This window comes from Leuciscus leuciscus (assembly GCF_965113295.1).
Source record: "Leuciscus leuciscus genome assembly, chromosome: 3".
Classification (NCBI taxonomy): Eukaryota; Metazoa; Chordata; class Actinopteri; order Cypriniformes; family Leuciscidae; genus Leuciscus; species Leuciscus leuciscus.
This window is the reverse complement of record NC_138727.1, coordinates 54138215-54157049: the sequence shown is the minus strand read 5'-3', so window position 1 is coordinate 54157049 and position 18835 is coordinate 54138215. Positions and strand designations below refer to the sequence as shown.

The 18835-nt window shown below is 40.0% G+C and overlaps 1 protein-coding gene across 7 annotated transcripts in view; it reads right to left on the bottom strand.

Moving 5' to 3' along the window:
• Positions 1-1546: 1546 nt before the first annotated feature.
• LOC309493636 (complement C3-like) overlaps positions 1547-18835 on the bottom strand; it is a 233196-nt gene continuing 215907 nt past the window's right edge. For 2 of the 7 annotated variants that reach the window (XM_082162782.1, XM_082162784.1), the window contains exons 23-40: positions 18183-18386; positions 17968-18043; positions 17676-17835; positions 14104-14199; positions 10702-10858; positions 10346-10509; positions 9480-9635; positions 7467-7526; positions 7293-7383; positions 7131-7179; positions 6664-6754; positions 6365-6454; positions 3870-3975; positions 3594-3683; positions 3263-3337; positions 3089-3172; positions 2821-2959; positions 1832-2566 (exon numbers count right to left, since the gene is read on the bottom strand). In XM_082162782.1, the coding sequence (XP_082018908.1) occupies positions 2425-2566; positions 2821-2959; positions 3089-3172; positions 3263-3337; positions 3594-3683; positions 3870-3975; positions 6365-6454; positions 6664-6754; positions 7131-7179; positions 7293-7383; positions 7467-7526; positions 9480-9635; positions 10346-10509; positions 10702-10858; positions 14104-14199; positions 17676-17835; positions 17968-18043; positions 18183-18386 (2030 nt within the window). In that variant the 3' untranslated portion in view covers positions 1832-2424. Of the gene's footprint in view, positions 2567-2820; positions 2960-3088; positions 3173-3262; positions 3338-3593; positions 3684-3869; positions 3976-6364; positions 6455-6663; positions 6755-7130; positions 7180-7292; positions 7384-7466; positions 7527-9479; positions 9636-10345; positions 10510-10701; positions 10859-14103; positions 14200-17675; positions 17836-17967; positions 18044-18182; positions 18387-18835 lie in introns of all 7 variants that reach the window. The other 5 variants (XM_082162787.1, XM_082162789.1, XM_082162788.1 and 2 more) reach the window with 5 other exon arrangements.

Sequence of the window (18835 nt, the reverse complement as noted above, 5' to 3'; positions counted from 1 at the left end):
ACAGTTCCATGCTGGTGGAACGCTCTCCCCACCCTCATCCGGAATGCAGAATCCCTGACAACATTCAAAAGACAGCTGAAAACCAATCTCTTCCGTGAGCACTTAACCTTATAGAAAAAAAAAAAAAAAAAAAAGTTTCCTTTCCCTTTGAAACATCACTTATCAGGCTTATGCTACTCTGAATAATACCTGAACTTCGTATTTTGAGCACTTCTTGCGTTGTTGTTGCTTTTGCCTCTTTATGATGACTCGCTGAATTTTGTCCTAATTTGTAAGTCGCTTTGGACAAAGGCGTCTGCTAAATGACTAAATGTAAATGTAAATTTCAACATGTTTTTTTCATTTTCCACATTTCTTTCTGAAATTACTGTAAAAGTGATTACATTTTTTACAGATGGACATGATGAATTGGATGTACAAGATGATTTTAAGTCACTGGGTCATTCCTGGGATTCGGTAATATTTCAGTCCTCTAGATTTTTGAAAGTGGTGGTTCACCAAAATGAAATTTTAAAAGCTTTTCACAATACTTTGGTATGTCCTTTATAATGAATACAAATAATTATTGCATTTAAATAATTTTTTATTTCTGTCTTACAGCAAGCATTTTGTCATGTCCCTGAGGTTTTTCACTGAATTTGTACTTGGAAAATAATTAATAAAATGTGCACAGTGTCTATAATTTTCGGCAATAATTCAAGTATTTATTTGTGTTCTTTGCTTTTGAAAAGGAAAACATTTTAAAAATGCAAGATATTTGATAAAAAACAACTTGTAAAGTTACGTTCCTCAGTCTTAACTCAACCCCGTCACGCCAACCATTCTCCGCCCATAATAATTTAGACTCCACCCATATGTGACATCATTCACAGGAAGTTGCATCATTCAGCTCTCTTCAACAGCATGGTGCAGAAGAAGGTGAGTGATATCACACTTTTTATTCATTTTTTGAGGTGTATTATAGTCAGGGAGGGTACTGTCAAGCTTAACAACTCAACCCCATCACATACAATTAAGATGGAAAATGACGACTTTTCAAAATTTTAAAAATCTAAAAATCTACTTATTTCATTGGCTGCCATGTGGCCCACTCTTCTACACCACATTAAGAGCAGTGGCCATTTTGAGCAAAAAAACTCAACCCCATCACATATGTCATTGTTTCGGGGTTGTAAACTTTGTGACAGGGTTGAGTTATTCACTTAATTTAATTAATGATTTCAATTAAAAAAATGTATTTCAGTAAATATATTATTACCAAAATCATAACTCATATTTTTGTTATAGATAAAATATTTGATGTAATGTGTCCACTTAAACTTCAACAGGCATCCTAGTCAGAAATGGCACCCACATCCTTGCCACTGTTGCCTTTGGCTTGCTCAGTTGGGGATATTTTGGGGATATTTAATTTAATTTAATTGTATCAATCAATAAATTCCTCTTGAAACAAACTTTGTTGTATTATTTTAATTTAATACTGTGAAGCTGCTTTGATACAATCTGTATTGTGAAAAGCGCTATACAAATAAACTTGACTTGACTTGACATCAACAGCAGAGAGGCAAAGGCAGTTTCGTGCACGCAGAGATGCTCACCCAGAAAAAAGGGCACAGTACCTTGAGAGAGAGAGGCAGAGATGGAGAAGGAATGTTGAGGCAGGAAAGAAAAAAACAATTAGTGACCTAAGTGAGAGAGCACAGCATCAGAGGCGTAAAGAGTGGAGAAATAAGCTACATAATGAAATTAAACAGCTCCAGAAAGCCCTGGACAGGCAAAAGTGGTTAACAGAGAAGTATAAAAAGAGTCCTTTTGTAGTGAAGGGGGGTACTTCACTACAAAAAAGTAAAGAAAAGGGCCAAATTCACAACAGTAACTGCAGGTAAAAACTTACTGGTCTAAATGGCGAGTCATCTAACTCAATGAATGGGTTAATCTTGATCGCACAACCATGAGCATCAAAGGGGAGGAACCAAGTGCAATAAAAGACACGTTTGACCCTTTTAAGATGTATGATCATGCCATACTCCCTCAGCGCTTGTCATAAATCAAAAACTGTCCAGTGTTTTCAACCACAATTTTGTTGTTGTAGCTTTAGATATTTACACTCAAATAAATAGCCTACAAGTAAAACATTTCAATCATAATTTGACATGTTTTTATTCATATCAAACACGCATTGTAAATAGAGTAAGTATATTCCTATATATTTCCAGCCACTCTAACGTTTGTGGGAGAAGTGGATGAATTTAAATGCGACCGACGCATAAAATAATTTAAACAACTGAGATAAGTTATAATATAACAAGATCTTGAAATAAGAATTCAAGTTCAATATAAGGCACTGTATATCATGCACCATGATTATTAAGAGAGATTACATTTTACATGTTACATTTCATTTAATCAAGAATATTTCTACTATTACGTGGCACATATTTCTTTAAAGGGCCTATCCTGAAGCGCAGAGATGCCAGTGTACCGATCCCTGTATTCTGGTGTTCGGCTTTCCTCTCTTGTGGGCCAGTATTCAATCCAGGTGTGCTCTCCAAAGATGTACTTCAGACTTAAAACAACACAAAAAACATGCAAAACATGGTATAAACAACCATTAATGAACATTAAATACACAAACATGACACTAACGTGCAGTTCTTGTGTGTGATTCAGTTTTCCTCTGTCTAACAAATGACTCATACAGCAATTCTATGTGAATGCAATCAGTTTTTCCTCATATGTGTTTGTATTGCATCCTAAATGTACCTGGTTGAGTGTCCTCCTGTGCAAAAGCAGAATCCTGTAGGAAGAACAAACACTCACCTTCCTCCTAGCCGTGAGAGGTCAGTGGATTTGCCCATGATGAGGTACGACTTGCCTTGTCCCAAATCTAAAAGGTCACTGCAAATAAGACTAGCCAAAAATGGTCTGACTTTCCCCTCAACTTTCTTATCATCAGTGCCTACAGGACAGAACAGGACACAGTTCTAACAGGACGTCCAAACGTCAACCACAGTTCAAGAGTTACATGCTCTAAAAAAATACAAACTTTAATAAACTTTGATCGACAGACGGGAATAATTACCCATACCTTCTCTCAGCACCAGTTCCACCTTCATGTCATAGATGGCAGAGTCCTGTACCAGATCCATATCCAATACTGTGACTTTATAAACTGTCAATGACACATGATATATTGTTATCAGCATCAGCCGTGCGACTGGATGAAGGAGAAGTCAATGGCTGAAGGAGAACATGCGTTTACCGTAATCCGTGCCAGATTCACAGGCTCTATCCAAACGCTCCTGTTCACTGACCTGATCCTTCTTCTGGCAGTTTTCTGTGTTATGAGATGTTGATTTTCTGATATCTATCCTTAAACACACACTTTCATAACAGACCCAACACAGAGTTGTTCCCCCATTCATAAAAGTAATTATGAATCCCCCCCACCCACCCCTACATTTGATGCAAGAAAGACGCATTGAAGATTTGATGGCTCTTATGGTGAATTAGTTGTGATGTTTGTCATTTAGAAGTTGCTTTAGATAAACGTGTCTGGAGAAAGTATAAACTTAAAAGTAATAGGATAATACCTTTTGCACACTGGCTGAAATTTCCCTTACTCGGTGTGTATATAGCGCCATCTGCCCTCTCAGGGTGGAAGAACTTTGTACAGCGAGCATCTGAAACACACAAGTTTAACAACAGATGACTGCAACATCCTTCTAGCACTATGAGACCAGATAATTATTGTCATAATTAATTAGTGCCATTAATAATGGTACTAAATGACCCTGTTAATATGAGTGCTCCAGTTTAATTAATCAGAAGTGTGTGTATGTGTTTATACACGTGCAGCAAAAACTTACTGGGTGAGTAATATTCATATATTGTGACAGCGGCAGGTTGAAGCAGACCCACATCAAGCATCTTGTGCATTCTGAAGGAAATTCTTTGTATTTCTCCACGCAAAACCTAATAATACAAAAACCACAGCAAATGTATGATTACATATACAGTATTGTGCACTGAAAGCAACAAATATTTCACACAATATTTTAAAGCACAAGAGAATGTACAATTATACGACAAGCGACTCTGACTTTGCAGTGTAAATGTAGCTATAAATATGTTTTTTTTATTGGATATTTTTTAACTATCAATATCATACTCATAAGCAGAGGTGGGCACAAATACATCAAAAACTATTTTGTTACAAACTACAAATACTGGCTCATGAAATGTAACAAAATAAAATACAAAATACTGATGTGAAAAATGTATTTAAATAAAATACAAGTAATTAGTATTTTGAAAATACAAAAATACTCCCACAATAATCTTAAGTCTTCTTTTTTATTACTGAAAGGTCAATAACACAAATAGTAGCAATAACACAAATATGAGAAATGTGTAAATTCAAAATGGCGAAGTAGCAAAATAACAAAGCATGGGCATTTCACTAAATCTCTACAGGGCCTGAAATAGCTCCCTCTGACGTAAATGGTTCACAAAAGTTCACATCAATGGTGTGGTAGGCTGCCCTTAATAGCAAAACGTGTTTGATGTAGGCTACGTAGCCATATTATCACCGTTACTCTACTCGTGCCTTAAAGGGATACTCCACTTTTTTTTGGAAATAGGTTCATTTTACAGCTCCCCCAGAGTTAAACAGTTGAGTTTTACCATTTTCGAATCCATTCAGCCGATCTCCGGGTCTGGCGGTCCCACTTAGCATAGATCATTGAATCGGACAAGACCATTAGCATCTCTCTCAAAAAAATGACTAAAAAATATTTTGAGGGAGTGTATTTAGAGTATTTCAAATACTTAAATACTTAAGAAAAATCACCATATGCTTATCACCATAGTAAATGATTTTGCCATATTTTCGGTCTGATGTTGCCAATGGCAATGTCCAGGTTAGATGCACGAAAATCACGTGACACCCTGTAGACCGGGCTCCCTCCAAGAAGTGAATGAGTTTTGAACACAGGAGAAGAAGTGGCGCTGCTCCTCTTAAAGGGATACTCCACTTTTTTTTGGAAATGGGCTCATTTTACATCTCCCCCAGAGTTAAACAGTTGAGTCTTACTGTTTTCGAATCCATTCAGCCGATCTCCGGGTCTGGCGGTACCACTTTTAGCATAGCTTAGCATAGATCATTGAATCGGACAGGACCATTAGCATCTCTCTCAAAAAAATTACCAAAGAGTTTTGATATTTTTCCTATTTAAAACTTTACTCTTCTGTAGTTACATCGTGTACTAAGACCGACGGAAAATGAAAAAGTTGCAATTTTCTAGGCTGATATGGCTAGGAACTATACTCTCATTCCTGCGTAATAATCAAGAAACTTTGCTGCCGTACCATGAGTCCAGCAGGCGTAATGATATGACGCAGCGCCTGAAAATAGTCCCCAGCTCAGTATAACATCCAACATGACCGGGACTAATTTTGTCTAACCTATTAGACCTATTTTCAGGCGCTGCGTCATATCATTACGCCTGCTGGACTCATGGTACGGCAGCAAAGTTTCTTGATTATTACGCAGGAATGAGAGTATAGTTCCTAGCCATATCAGCCTAGAAAATTGCAACTTTTTCATTTTCCGTCGGTCTTAGTACACGATGTAACTACAGAAGAGTAAAGTTTTAAATAGGAAAAATATCAAAACTCTTTGGTAATTTTTTTGAGAGAGATGCTAATGGTCCTGTCCGATTCAATGATCTATGCTAAGCTATGCTAAAAGTGGTACCGCCAGACCCGGAGATCGGCTGAATGGATTCGAAAACAGTAAGACTCAACTGTTTAACTCTGGGGGAGATGTAAAATGAGCCCATTTCCAAAAAAAAGTGGAGTATCCCTTTAAGAGGAGCAGCGCCACTTCTTCTCCTGTGTTCAAAACTCATTCACTTCTTGGAGGGAGCCCGGTCTACAGGGTGTCACGTGATTTTCGTGCATCTAACCTGGACATTGCCATTGGCAACATCAGACCGAAAATATGGCAAAATCATTTACTATGGTGATAAGCATATGGTGATTTTTCTTAAGTATTTAAGTATTTGAAATACTCTAAATACACTCCCTCAAAATATTTTGTTACAAACTACATTTTATTTTTTCCACCCCTGCAAAATACAAATTACAAAATACACTAAAGTAATTAAATACGTATTTAAAATACATTTAATTGAAATACTGCCCATGTCTGCTCATAAGTGAAATAATGAGCACTTTGGAACATCTGTCAGCCAATCAGAATCAAGAATTCAACAATTGCTTACAGAAATAAGCACATGGTTTTCAGGTCCAATAAATAAAAGAGATGGAAATGATCATGCAACACAGTCTGCTGAAATACCTTATCTAAGTAGAGGATGAGGGATCCTCGCTCTGACAGCACCTTGTCCATCTCAAATTTCTGAATGTATCTCTCACTCCCTGTGGACAACTGAGGGCAAGAAAATGAGGAAAAAAATAGCAATACATGATATGATCAAATGTCCTGTCTGTAGATGTTTATTAGATTCCTCATCTATTTACTGTACATATAAGCTACTAGAACTGAGACGCTCCACAGGGCTCGTGAGTTTTTGTTTCTAGAATGGAATCATTTACACAAATATGAAGCATCACTGCATCAGTTTATCAGTGTAATACCTCTTCAAGATCTTTGGTTTCCACTTTAAATCCCGTCGGTATGCCAAAGTCCAGAATTGTCATGGTGGCATCTTTTTTTTCGCTTTTGTAGCTGTGAAGGACAGATCCAGAACAAATTTTGTTAACAGATTTTGTAGGTCTTCATTTTTCCTCCATCAACTGATTCTACATTTAAGTCTGCTTCCACACTAGAGCTTTTTAGTCTGCTTGATGTCAGAATTATTATATTGTAGTATAAAACAGAGCTGCTTGTCTCTGAATTAACATTCTTTGAAGAGCAAGTTACATCTGCGTCAGAACGCAGTGAAGTTTGAGTCTCCGCTAGTGTAACGGTGGTAATCAGCTGTTGCTAGTAATCGTGTTCATGACGCAAGTGTAATTACAATTAATTACAATTTATTTGTAATTACAAATAAAGATGGTTCCTTGACATAAAAATAAATGTATTAGGAAATGTGTTCACATACAAGAAATCCATAGTGAGCTTGTATGTTTCAATGGCTCCTTCTTGTCTTGCTAAAGGCAAAAAAATATATAATAATTAACATAAAAATCCAACACACATGGGTATTTTGGAGATGTCACTTTCTAAATGAATGGAAAGTGAATGAACTCTTTGTCAATCTTACTTTCAAAGTCTTTTTCCATTTTAACAGTCAGATCAAAGAGTGTACAGTCAGACTTCTTCTCAACAGGTCTGGCGTAGTACAGCGTCAGAACCTGAAAAGAGCAGCACGTCTCAGATTAGATGTTCAAACGCTTTAATCTTGCTGTTGACCGTATAAACGCTCATGAACACTCACTGAGAGAGTGGCTGTTCCAGTTCCTCTAGCCGTCACACTGAAGTCCTTGTTGATCTCCACCTGTTGAGTGAACACATGTACTCGAGTCAGCAGGATAATCAAATCCATGATGTAATGGAGATATCTGAAGACATCCAGCTCCCCGTCTTTGGACATAATGGGTGGAGCTTGAAGGTCCAGCCACACCCCAACTCTAACCTTAAGGCTGATTTATACTTCTGCGTCGGACCTACTCCGGAGCCTCTACGCCAGGGCTATTCAGCTAGCTTCATTCAAGGGCTCGATTATCAAATAGAAAAGTTGAGGTGGGCCGGTGGGTTGGTTTGGGGGTTTAGCTTATTTATTGAAACATAACAGTTTCAGTAAATAAGTTAAAGTAAACCTAAAAAAGTATGGTATTTACTTGGAAATGTGGTACCCAACAGTATGCAGATATATAAAACCATAATAAATACAAACTTGATAATTTACAACTATTTTCCTTGGAACAAATAAATTAAGTATACAAACTCATAGCTATTGGTGAAAAATAATTATTATTTTATTTATAATTGTTATGCTTAAATGAAATGCTTATTCTGACAGTGAGACTTGATAACCACAGGCTACTCACTCCCACTGTATAAAAAATGCCTAAACACAAGTTAAAAACTATACACACCTTTACAAAGAAACTGATATAATTTCATAACAAACATTAATTATATATTCCTTTATCCACCTAATAAATCTAATGCAATATAAATCACTATAACATAGTATTCAATATAAATATTGCACATTTCTGCCCAACCCATGGTAAATTACTACAGTACATTCATGGTAAATGTTTGTAAGGGTGATTAGGGGATTTAAAGTCTTCTAATTTCGTTCATGACACAAAGTTTCTCCTGCTTTCCTCATCAGTCTTGTTGGGAATGTTGAGGCTGTTTCATCCTATTTAATACTCGTAGTTAAACCATCGAGTGATATGTGGTTTGTAACAGTGAGAGAGGTGTCTGTCGCATTGAAACGCTTCTCACTGGTTGTCGCAACGCTGTTTAATATTAGTGTCCAGGACCGGGAGTAAACGCAACTCCGTGCTGGGCCGTGTTGAAACAACTGAAAACAGCAATATTTGTTGTTACTGTCCTGACCGAGAAACCGCTTCAGATGATTCAGTGACGGAGCGGTCCGAATGGAATAGTTTAATATTCCGAATCCGAATAGTTTTAGACCGTTATGCAAGCGCGTTTAGAAAGAATCGAACCAAAAGAATGATTCATTCACGAATGATTGGTATTCAGTCGACAGAAATATGGGACACATATAATAACTGCTGAAATATTCGCACGTAAAACGTTTCTCAGGTCAATCGGAGCGATTATCAAACTAAATTAGCCACACTGCCAGGAAAAGAGGATGAGGGAGGTTGGTGTCGTCGGGCCGGATGGAGATGATTGGCGGGCCGGATTTGACCCGCGGGACACCATTTGAATAGCCCTGCTCTACGCTGTAGACTACAGGTTTGTTTTTATTTAAACTTCTGCAACGTTGTCCGTGTTGACGTGCAATTACACATGCAGAGGGAGCATGTGAAACCTGAGGGAGGAGTTCTAGCATACCAATCACAGCGCTTGTGGTCTACGTAGAATTGGCTTGTTGTTACGTTTTTGGAGAGGTGCACGTCAGGGTACGCCGAAGGGTACACGTGCTACACACAGCCTACGATGTAGCTACAGCGTGAGTTCGACGCAGAAGTATAAATTGGGCTTCACCCTATTCCCTATACCTTAAGCTTCACCCAGTAGGTCCACATAGGTGTAGCTGGACTAGGGAAAACTCCGCCTATTTTGTTGATAGAGGGCAAGCTGGACATCATTTGACTCTGCAGTGAGCACCACTTGTTTTATTGACCAAACACAACACTATTGACATGGACAACTAAATATGATAAATGACAAATAACATAACTATGATACAACAAAAACATCCGATTGACACATTTTGAAGCAGGTTGATGAGTTTAATCACCTTGTATGACCGTGTAAGATGCACATTTTCTCTTTTAATGGTAAATCTGTCAGGTCTTCTTCCTGCCACGGACAGCTCCACGTCCAGATTGAAGTTTTGTTGGTCCTTCACCTGCGTGCGATACTCTGCCACGGCCTGGAACACCATGATGGTCGCCTGGAAAGTGCAGAACAGCATTCAAAGACAAGTTCTGCATCAGTCTATCACAGTCAGATGATGAGATGTTATGGCGCTTTTCCATTACCAGTACCAGCTCAACTTGACTCGACTCGACTCGTCTCGGCTCATTTTTTGCTCCGTTTTCCATTGCAGATAGTACCTCCACAATAGTACATGGTCGTCATAGCGACACCGCAGGAAACTGCCATGACGCAATGTTCTACTTTTCTTATTATCAGAGTTGAAAACAGTTTTGCTGCTTATTATTTTTGTGTAAACCATGTTACCTTTTTACATTATTTTTTGATAAATAGCAATTATTGCAAGTTAATGCATCCTTGCTGAATAAAGGTATTCATTTCTTTTAAAAAAACTCCTTTTTTTAATGGCTGAGTATGTCATTATAAATAAGTATTTATTTAAGTATTTAAAATGCAGAAAAACGCAGTCAAGTATTTCTGTTTGCACTCACAATGATATTCACTCTCGTAGGTGATGAGTACTCTCTGACCAATCAGCAGTCTGCCGTGTTTTCACGTCACATTTTAGTATCGCCTCAGCTCGCTCAGAACCTCGCCGGAGGTGATACGAAAAAAAGTACCTGGAAGCAGGTACAGGTACAACTTTTACACAGTGGAAAACCAAACAAAGGCGAGTCGAGTCGAGGCGAGCTGTTACTGTGTAGTGGAAAAGCGTCATTAGTGTACCTGTGTGGTGCCAGATCCACCATATTGAGACTGTTGTGAACGCAGCCAGCGCACTGCCTCTCCTGCTTTATCAAAGTCTTTGTCCTTCACAAGTGCCAGCACAGCATAGGCCGTCGCCTCCATTGAGTGATGATGCTGTCCAGCGACAGTCCAGGACCTACCGGCTGATTCAAGCACAAAGCAGGAATAATAACAGGATTGTGTTCCATTACTGTTATTGACACCAACACGCAGCTATTATTGCATACCAAAACTTACATAATTCTTTCAGAACTTCCACTTGGGTTTGTTTTATTGTTGGATGTTGTATAAAGAAAAAAAAAAGCACAAATTGATGACGTGTTGGTGTGACTGACCTTCTCCGTTGCTGGAGTGCCTCATCAAGACGTCTTTATTGAGTTTTTCAGCATTGGCCATGGCATAGGACGTCATCGCAACAGCGTAAGGATTGGTCAGTTGTGGAAGTCGACCTTCTAAGAAAGCAACAGCCTTCCTGATACTTTCATGCAGACTCTATAAAAGAGTGTGTAAAAGAGTCAATTTTGGTGTACTGTATGTTGTAGGATGTAGATCTAAGAACTTTTAACCTAACTCTTCAAGTCAAGTCAAATCACCTTCATTTATATAGCGCTTATAAACAATATGAATTGTTTCAAAGCAGCTTTACAGTGATAATAGTAAATTACAGTAACAGAGATGTTTGTTAAAGTCTAACTGATTGTTATAATATTGCTGGATCTCATGCTACAGTCAAACAGGGTTTGTGATGTGAATATATTGTGGCGAGAGCAGGACGAGGCCGAGGGCCGTGAGAGAGCGGCACGAGGCCGGTGGCGTGATTACTGATGATTACTGATTACACCTGCGCAACCCACCAGTCTCGTATCTCTCACGGAGGAGCGGAAGCATAAAGGAGGAGTGATGCCTCCTTCTTCCCATAATATCTGAACTGCGTTACACTGGTGCCGAAACCCGAGAAGGAGGAGGCGGGAACCGGTGAACATTCATGAAGCTTTAATATAAAAAATAAAACGAATACAAAACGAAAGTAAAAGACAGCAGCCCCTCACGGACGACTGCTGTCACAATAAAATAAAATAAAACAAATCACAACACAAGTTCAGGCCTTTCCTCTCTCACTCTTCACTGCCGTCGTTCCTCCTTTATGCTTCCGCTCCTCCGTGAGAGATACGAGACCGGTGCGTCGCACAGATGTAATCAGAAATCATCAGTAATCACGCCAACGGCCTCATGCCGCTCGCTCATGGCCCTCGGCCTCGTCCTGCTCCTGCCACAATATATTAATGGTACAACACAGTTATTAGATTCAAATGACATCAGTGAATCAGTCTATTTCATGATGATTATAAAGCCATCAACAGGTAACCATCATCACCTGATCTCATTTCACTTTAGCTTTCTTTGCTGCAGCAAATGTGTTTGACACTGTCACAACAGCCAAAACAGACAAAAAATATCATAAGAGTTAAGAGCCCAACTAATGGAAACACTAATCGCTGTTATGGTGATTTCAAATGAAACGTACTCGGTTACTAACGTAACCTCGGTTCTCTCTAGAAGGAACGAGTACTGCGTAAGTATCTTACGCTCGGGGAAAATCCCTTTTCCGCGAGATATTGAAGCCAAAAAATGATCCTTAATTTTGTATTATTGTAAAACGCGTTGCGGCAGCATACAGACATAGGCGAGACAGCTCGCGCGCCTATTGGCTGCTCTGCGGCAACTGCAGCAGCCTATCGAGCGAGGCCTACGGTGACGTCAGACCCAATGAGGGTGCCTCGCGCCCACTGCGTCACGTCCCGCAGAAACGGGCGTGGCTTAGGCCTATAAATCCGGCTCGCAGGCAGCTGATATCTGGTTTTTCATCGCCGAAGCTAACCAGAGCGTGTGCATGCACGGCAAGATACGCAGAACTAGTTCCCTCTTCTAGAGAGAACCGAGGTTACGTTAGTAACCGAGTACGTTCTCTTACGAGAGGTCTCTCGTACTGCGTAAGTATCTTACGCTAGGGGACCCAATGTAAAACGCCGTGCGTGCTGGGATCTGACACCAAAGACCCAAGGGCGAAAGCCCGGGGTTCATATAGTGCACAATCACCAGGGGAACTCACAGGGAGTCCGGGAAGAGGGAGGGGCGGAGCCTTCCACATATAGCCCTTTTACAGTTGGTAAACATGGTGACGTATTTGTGTGGGCGGGGCTTAGCTGGAGGCAGAAAGATCCCTCTGGCCGCTTCACTAACGCTAGTTTGCAAGTTTTGTTAGCTTGTTTTTTAACAATGACTGAAGAAAATCCGTTTTTTTCTTAATGTGCAAGGTCACTCACTGTCCAGGACCGCGCGGCACTACAGCGGGCGGAGGTGCAGTCTCAGCGAAATATGCCAGGCGAGTCCTCAGAGTCACCATAGGCAGTAGCTCGCAATGAGGGCAGCCGCCGTCAGCGAGCGTGAGAGCTGCATGATCCTCACCCAGGCAGGAAACGGTCACATGGCGTCACATGGCGGTCCCCGTCCCTGAGTGTGGCTCTGCACGAGCTGCAGGAAGGCATCTTTAAAAAGATGCAAGCTCTTTTAGACAGTGCGTGTCGCGGCGGCGAACACACACGCAGCAGAGAGTGTAAAGGATATAGGCGCCGGATAGCGACTTCAGTGACGACTCGTCCCGCTGCAAAGGCTTCCTCAGGCTTCTCTCCGGATCCAGCGATGCGTGTGCTTCGCTGAAGAGATGAAAAATCAGATATCAGCTGCCTGCGAGCCGGATTTATAGGCCTAAGCCACGCCCGTTTCGGAGGGACGTGACGCAGTGGGCGCGAAGCACCCTCATTGGGTCTGACATCACGCAAGGCCTCGCTCGATAGGCTGCTGCAGTTAAGGATCATTTTTTGGCTTCAATATCTCGCGGAAAAGGGATTTTCCCCGAGCGTAAGATACTTACGCAGTACAAGAGACCTCTCGTAAGAGAACACATTAGAGTTAAACCTCTATTAATTCTCAATAAAAACTTCTGTAGACGTCTGACAGAAATAAAGTCAGTCTGGTTAGTAATAAGTGAAGCTTCTTTCCTTCAGTTATTCTGCTTGTTAAAAGGCTTATTAAAGCTAAGATGACTCCATATTTAATATACACAGACTTTGTGGCTCAGATACAGTCCAGTTCTGGTTTATTTCTTTGCTCTTGGCTGACATGTGGCATTGCTATGGCCTGCTTGTGGCCGAGATCTGGCAAACAGGAGTGGGCCACCCAAGGGCCGTCATTCCACGCTGCATGTGGGCCAGATCCGCATTCCACAAGTGCCAGATGTGGGCCAGATCTGGGCCGACACAATGTTGCTATGTGGGAAGTGATACAATCGAATGACAGAAAAAAAAATTTTAGACAGTAATGAAGTCATAGATATTCATTTTGTTTGCCTTGACTCTGTGGCCATGTACAGTACTCACTAACTGCATTTTGGCTGTGAAGAAGAACTGTCAATTTGAATAATTTACCCCCTTTGATATCCACAATTTTTGACTTAAGTAATATTAGCAATCAAAAATTTGTAAACCACCTTTGAAAGAGGTCCTGTGTTTGGTTTGGCCCTGTGTTTTTACATTTTATGTTTAAAAGGGATCCAAAAATGGATTCTAAAGCAAGTTAATAATAGAGAAATACACGCGAGAGGATCCCTAGATCATTACTGTGCTTCCTCTATTTTAAAATCCATGAGCCGCCACTGGAGGTGAAACAAATTGACTTACACCAACTGATCCAGCACAGATCTCTCTGCCCTCTTGCATGGCAATCACAACAAAGGCCGTCAGAGAGGCATCAGTATCTCTGCCTAGTACATCACCCTGGAATAAAGCACACATAAACAGACTATATCACAAAAACAATCAGATTATGTGTGAGTTTTAATCATTTAATAACAATTTGCACATTCATCTACAATAATAAACATTGCTGGTCTCAGAAAATCTAAGTGTGAATTTGGCGTCTGTGAGTAACAGAAATGCTGACAAATAAGTGGGATCACATCCCCTCATGAAAAATCTTTTAAATCATCTATTTTATTTATTTATTTTTGGGTGTATAATATTTTTATTTTGCTGTCTAAAGTTTTTTCATTGCCTTTGCGTTTAAATCAAAAAAAAAATCTAGAATGCTGGTTAAAATGCAGTAAGCTACAATATAACATTTTATCATGGCTGTGACGTCTTTTATAGTTCACTATAATGATTATTATAGATGTCTTACACAGCAAAAATTATAAGTAACACTGAAGCAGTGTTGAAGTTAATGAGATAATGAAGTGATTAATTTAGTGATGATTGAGCATTATTGAAGACACCTGATATTAACAATCAGAATCACTGAAGGAGAAAATGACTAATTTTAAGTTACCATTATGGTGATCAGTATTTGTTTTAGTTGGGCTCATGACCTTTAAACTATTAACTTTAGATATAATTTGGCTGCTGTAACTGAGTTATAACAGCCAGATGAACAAAGAGAAAATATGATCTGATGGTGTTTGATGTGTTTTAACAATCATTATTTCATTAGTTATAAAATTCTGCATAATTAAGGGCATGGCCACTTGAGTGACAGGTGGGTTGCAGCTGCTGTCACTGCTAGCCGTTTGTCTGCTGTCTGTTAGCATCCCGACACCTCAGCTAATTCCATCCGCTGAACTTGGCATCTCTGCCGTGTTTGTGCTTTTTTCGCGATTATTACATGCAGTTTAATACACCCAGTATACCTTCGCCCACGCCGTTGATTTCCGTCGTTGTCGAGTATCGAGAGAACAACCAGTGCTGTTTTTCAGTTGGATTCCTCTGTGAACATGCACTCATGATATGGATGTCTGACAATTTTGTTGCTTTTTGGAGTTTTCAGATTTAAAAAAGTCTATAAATATAGAGGCTACACTCGTACACACCGTTGCTCTCATGGAACAGATAGACTATATATTTTTGGTTCTTTACCGTCAGATGAAATCCTGCAGGTGTCAGTGCTTACTCTCCGTCCATGCAATAAATGTAAATCCTTGAATGAGCGCGGCTTTCCAGCGCATTTACTTGAACTTCTTAGGTAATATCTATGGCCCCATTTGAGAGGCGGACAAAATTAGAATTGAAAATGGACTGAATAAAGCTTTACGAACTTGACTTGCGATGACGACTGACATGTATGCGCATGAATCACTGTCACACACACACGCTCAAAGCAATATTTTAAGTTACTGCATAATACATTTTTAACTAGCAAAATAATACAGCATCACGATAGTCTCACTTTTAGCTATGGGGCAAAAACATGAACTTTAACTATTGGCTTTACATCATCAAGTCAGCTGCCACTTTAGCGCGAGGCCCTGTGCGGTCACACACTTGGCACAGCACTTGCGACGGTACTGCCAGTAGCATATAGCATTGGCTCCTAATGCTGCGTTCACACCGGACGCGAATAGCGCGTCAAATTCGCGTCTACCGCGTCTAGTTTGACGCTTGACCACTTTTTGTTAATTCGCGTGTCTAACGCGCGTAAAAACAAAAGTTTGAAGCGAAATTTACGCGCGTCAGAGGCGAAAGTTTTGGCGGCCATCTTTTTTAGATGTTTATCGAGCATTAGCATTAGCATTAGCATTAATCGAGAGAGTCACCGCTCGTATATGCTCTGGAGAGCAGAAACAGCTGCGTAGGGGACATCGTCGCTGTACTCGGGTCCACCAGACCCTCCGGAGGGTTTCAGGAGTTTCACAATTTGGTCCAGGAGCTAGGTTTGGTGGACCTAACGGTGAGGACGCTGACGAGGACAGCGTAGGCCGTATAAGGCCTCGGCCTCAAGTGGTCTATGCCTGTCGAGCCCACGCTCTACAGCCCGGCACGAGGTTCACCCTCGCCCGCACCCACCTAATCTGTCATTTATTTTTGTTTTGATAATAAATGGAGCCAGCCTCCAAAAGTGAAACCTGTCCTGTGATTTTTTAAAAAAGTTTTAATACACTAAATTGTGTTTGTTGTCTTTACATTAGAATGTTTCATATAATCTAGAATAGATATGGAATAAATAGCATTCAATACAAAATGAGTATCTCTCATATATTGAAATCGAGTTTTTATGTGAAAGATTTGCTTTGCACACCAAGCATTTTAGTCATATTACAAAATAATTTATCGAGGCCAAACATAAAATAACATTATAAACTGTCACTTCACCACGTGACAGCAGCAAGCAGGCTCCTGATTGGTTAACGCGGCCCGAATTGACGCAGAAGTTCAGATTTTTCAACTCGGGCGGCAGACGCGAATTCGCGTCAAACGCGTGAATGCACAAATAGCACTAATAAAATCATTCGCGCGTAACGCGCTTAATGCGCCAGATGCTCAATTCGCGCTATTCGCGCGAACTTGACGCGCGAATGAGGCGTATTCGCGTCTACCGCGCCGCGCTCTACGCCTCATTCGCGCCGCAGGATTTTTTTACGCGCGTAACGCGTCTTTGCATTGACTTAACATTGAAATCACTCGCGCCTGACGCGCTATTCGCGTCCGGTGTGAACGCACCATTAGCCTGAGCTAACTTGATCACGTCGAGCTAGGTGGGCGTGGTTTCAGCAACAGGCACTTCAGCTCCACCCACATCCCGCATCAGATTAATCTGTTATCCGGGAGTGACGTGCTGCCAAGATGGCGATGGCCGGCTCCACCCACTTTTTGGCTTCAAAAATGCTATTTAGAAACCTATGGGTGACGTCACGGACACGACATCCATATTTTTTTACAGTCTATGGTTAGTACTGGCTGTTAATGACTTTGTTTTATATTGTCTGCTTTATTATTTTCATAGTCCTTAAACGATTTATGTATTATTTATTTTTGTATGGCATTTCATTTTTTGATCTTGGCTTTTATTTGTGTTATGGTAAAGGAGGTCTTTTATTTTGACATTCACTCGTGTGAGAGGATGAATTGGCCGTGTGCTCCAAACATTTCAGTATGGAACGAGACCCACACATAAATGGTCGTGGCGTCAAAGTTTTACGGTTTGCAAAGAGTTTTAAAAGGATTTAGCTCCTGGTTTAAATGGAGAACAAGCTCTTGAGTTGATACTCAACAAGTCATGGTGGTGTACTACGTCTTACAGCGTCCAACTGTGATCTTATCTGTGAAGACGGACATGCAAATAAAGTGTGGGAATCATCAGTCAAAGAGTCAAACCACAGAGATCACAAAGAAAAAAATTCTGGTTCTGAATCATTTCATCTGCTGCGTGAATTATTCTTTTCTGAACACAGGTGGACACAAACAGGCCACATTCAACTTACCATCATCTCTCCATGAATTACAGGTGAATCCTCTTTAAAGGAGCCGCCTGGAAGTTGTTTGTGGAGAACCAGCCACTTGAGGGCGCTGCAGAGCACATTTTCTTCTATAGTAGCAAAGTTATTGGCCATGGCGAAGACTTTAGCAACATATGCAGTCAGCCTTTAACAGACAAACAGAAAGAAATTAATAAATCAAATTAATTACATGTTCAAATTATTTTTACTATTATAACAATAATACAATATGTAAGACAGGAGAAATCAGGCATGAAATGAAACAAACCGACTTTACCATGTGCTGCTCGGCCTGTCTATTGAAGCAGTGTAGGATCCATCTGGTTTACGGTAACTCAACTGCTGCTGATAACCTTAATACACAAAAGATAAAGAAATAATATTTATTCATTATATATTTTTTCCCCACATTTTTCACAAGAGCATTTTTGAGAGTGCTTTTTTAATTTTATTTCAGTTTCTTTAGGCCTATATCTATTGTATTCTGATGACCTGTGTTGATATGGTTAATGGCTTCACTACGGCGGTCTATTCCAACAGTCTCCCACTGATTGGTGCTGTCCAGATAATGAGTGGCAATGACAGGTAGAGTCATACTGATCATGTTCTCCTCTCCATCACCACTGGGCTGGACAATAAGGCGACCCATGAAGTCTCCACTGATGGCCTGCTCGACTGTCTGAGAGATCTCTTCACCTGGAAGGAGGAAAGAGCAGGCTGAGAATTCAGTTTTTTATTATCATCTTCGTCAAGATGGAATATTTTGTATGTAACATTCTCAACACTATTTGGTTTTGTATCTAGACAATTTCAAATTCTTTAACTCTTTCCCCACCAGCGTTTTTGATAATTTTCACAAAAGTTTCATGGCCCCCAGAATATTTTGTTGTATGAATATCTGAACACGCAATATATCAAAAGAAAGAACAGACCCTAGGCTTTTAAACAAACCTGATAAAATAATAATAATAATAATAATAATAATTCTAGCTTCATGCATTTAAAAAAAAAAAAAGCATAATTTTGAACAAAAAGCTTAGAAAAATCACATTTTTGTCAAAGACTACATCCAGATCGGATTCGGAAAGATGAATCATAGATGGAGAAGATCGAGTCCATCAACATCATCAAAGCTTCACAGTCCT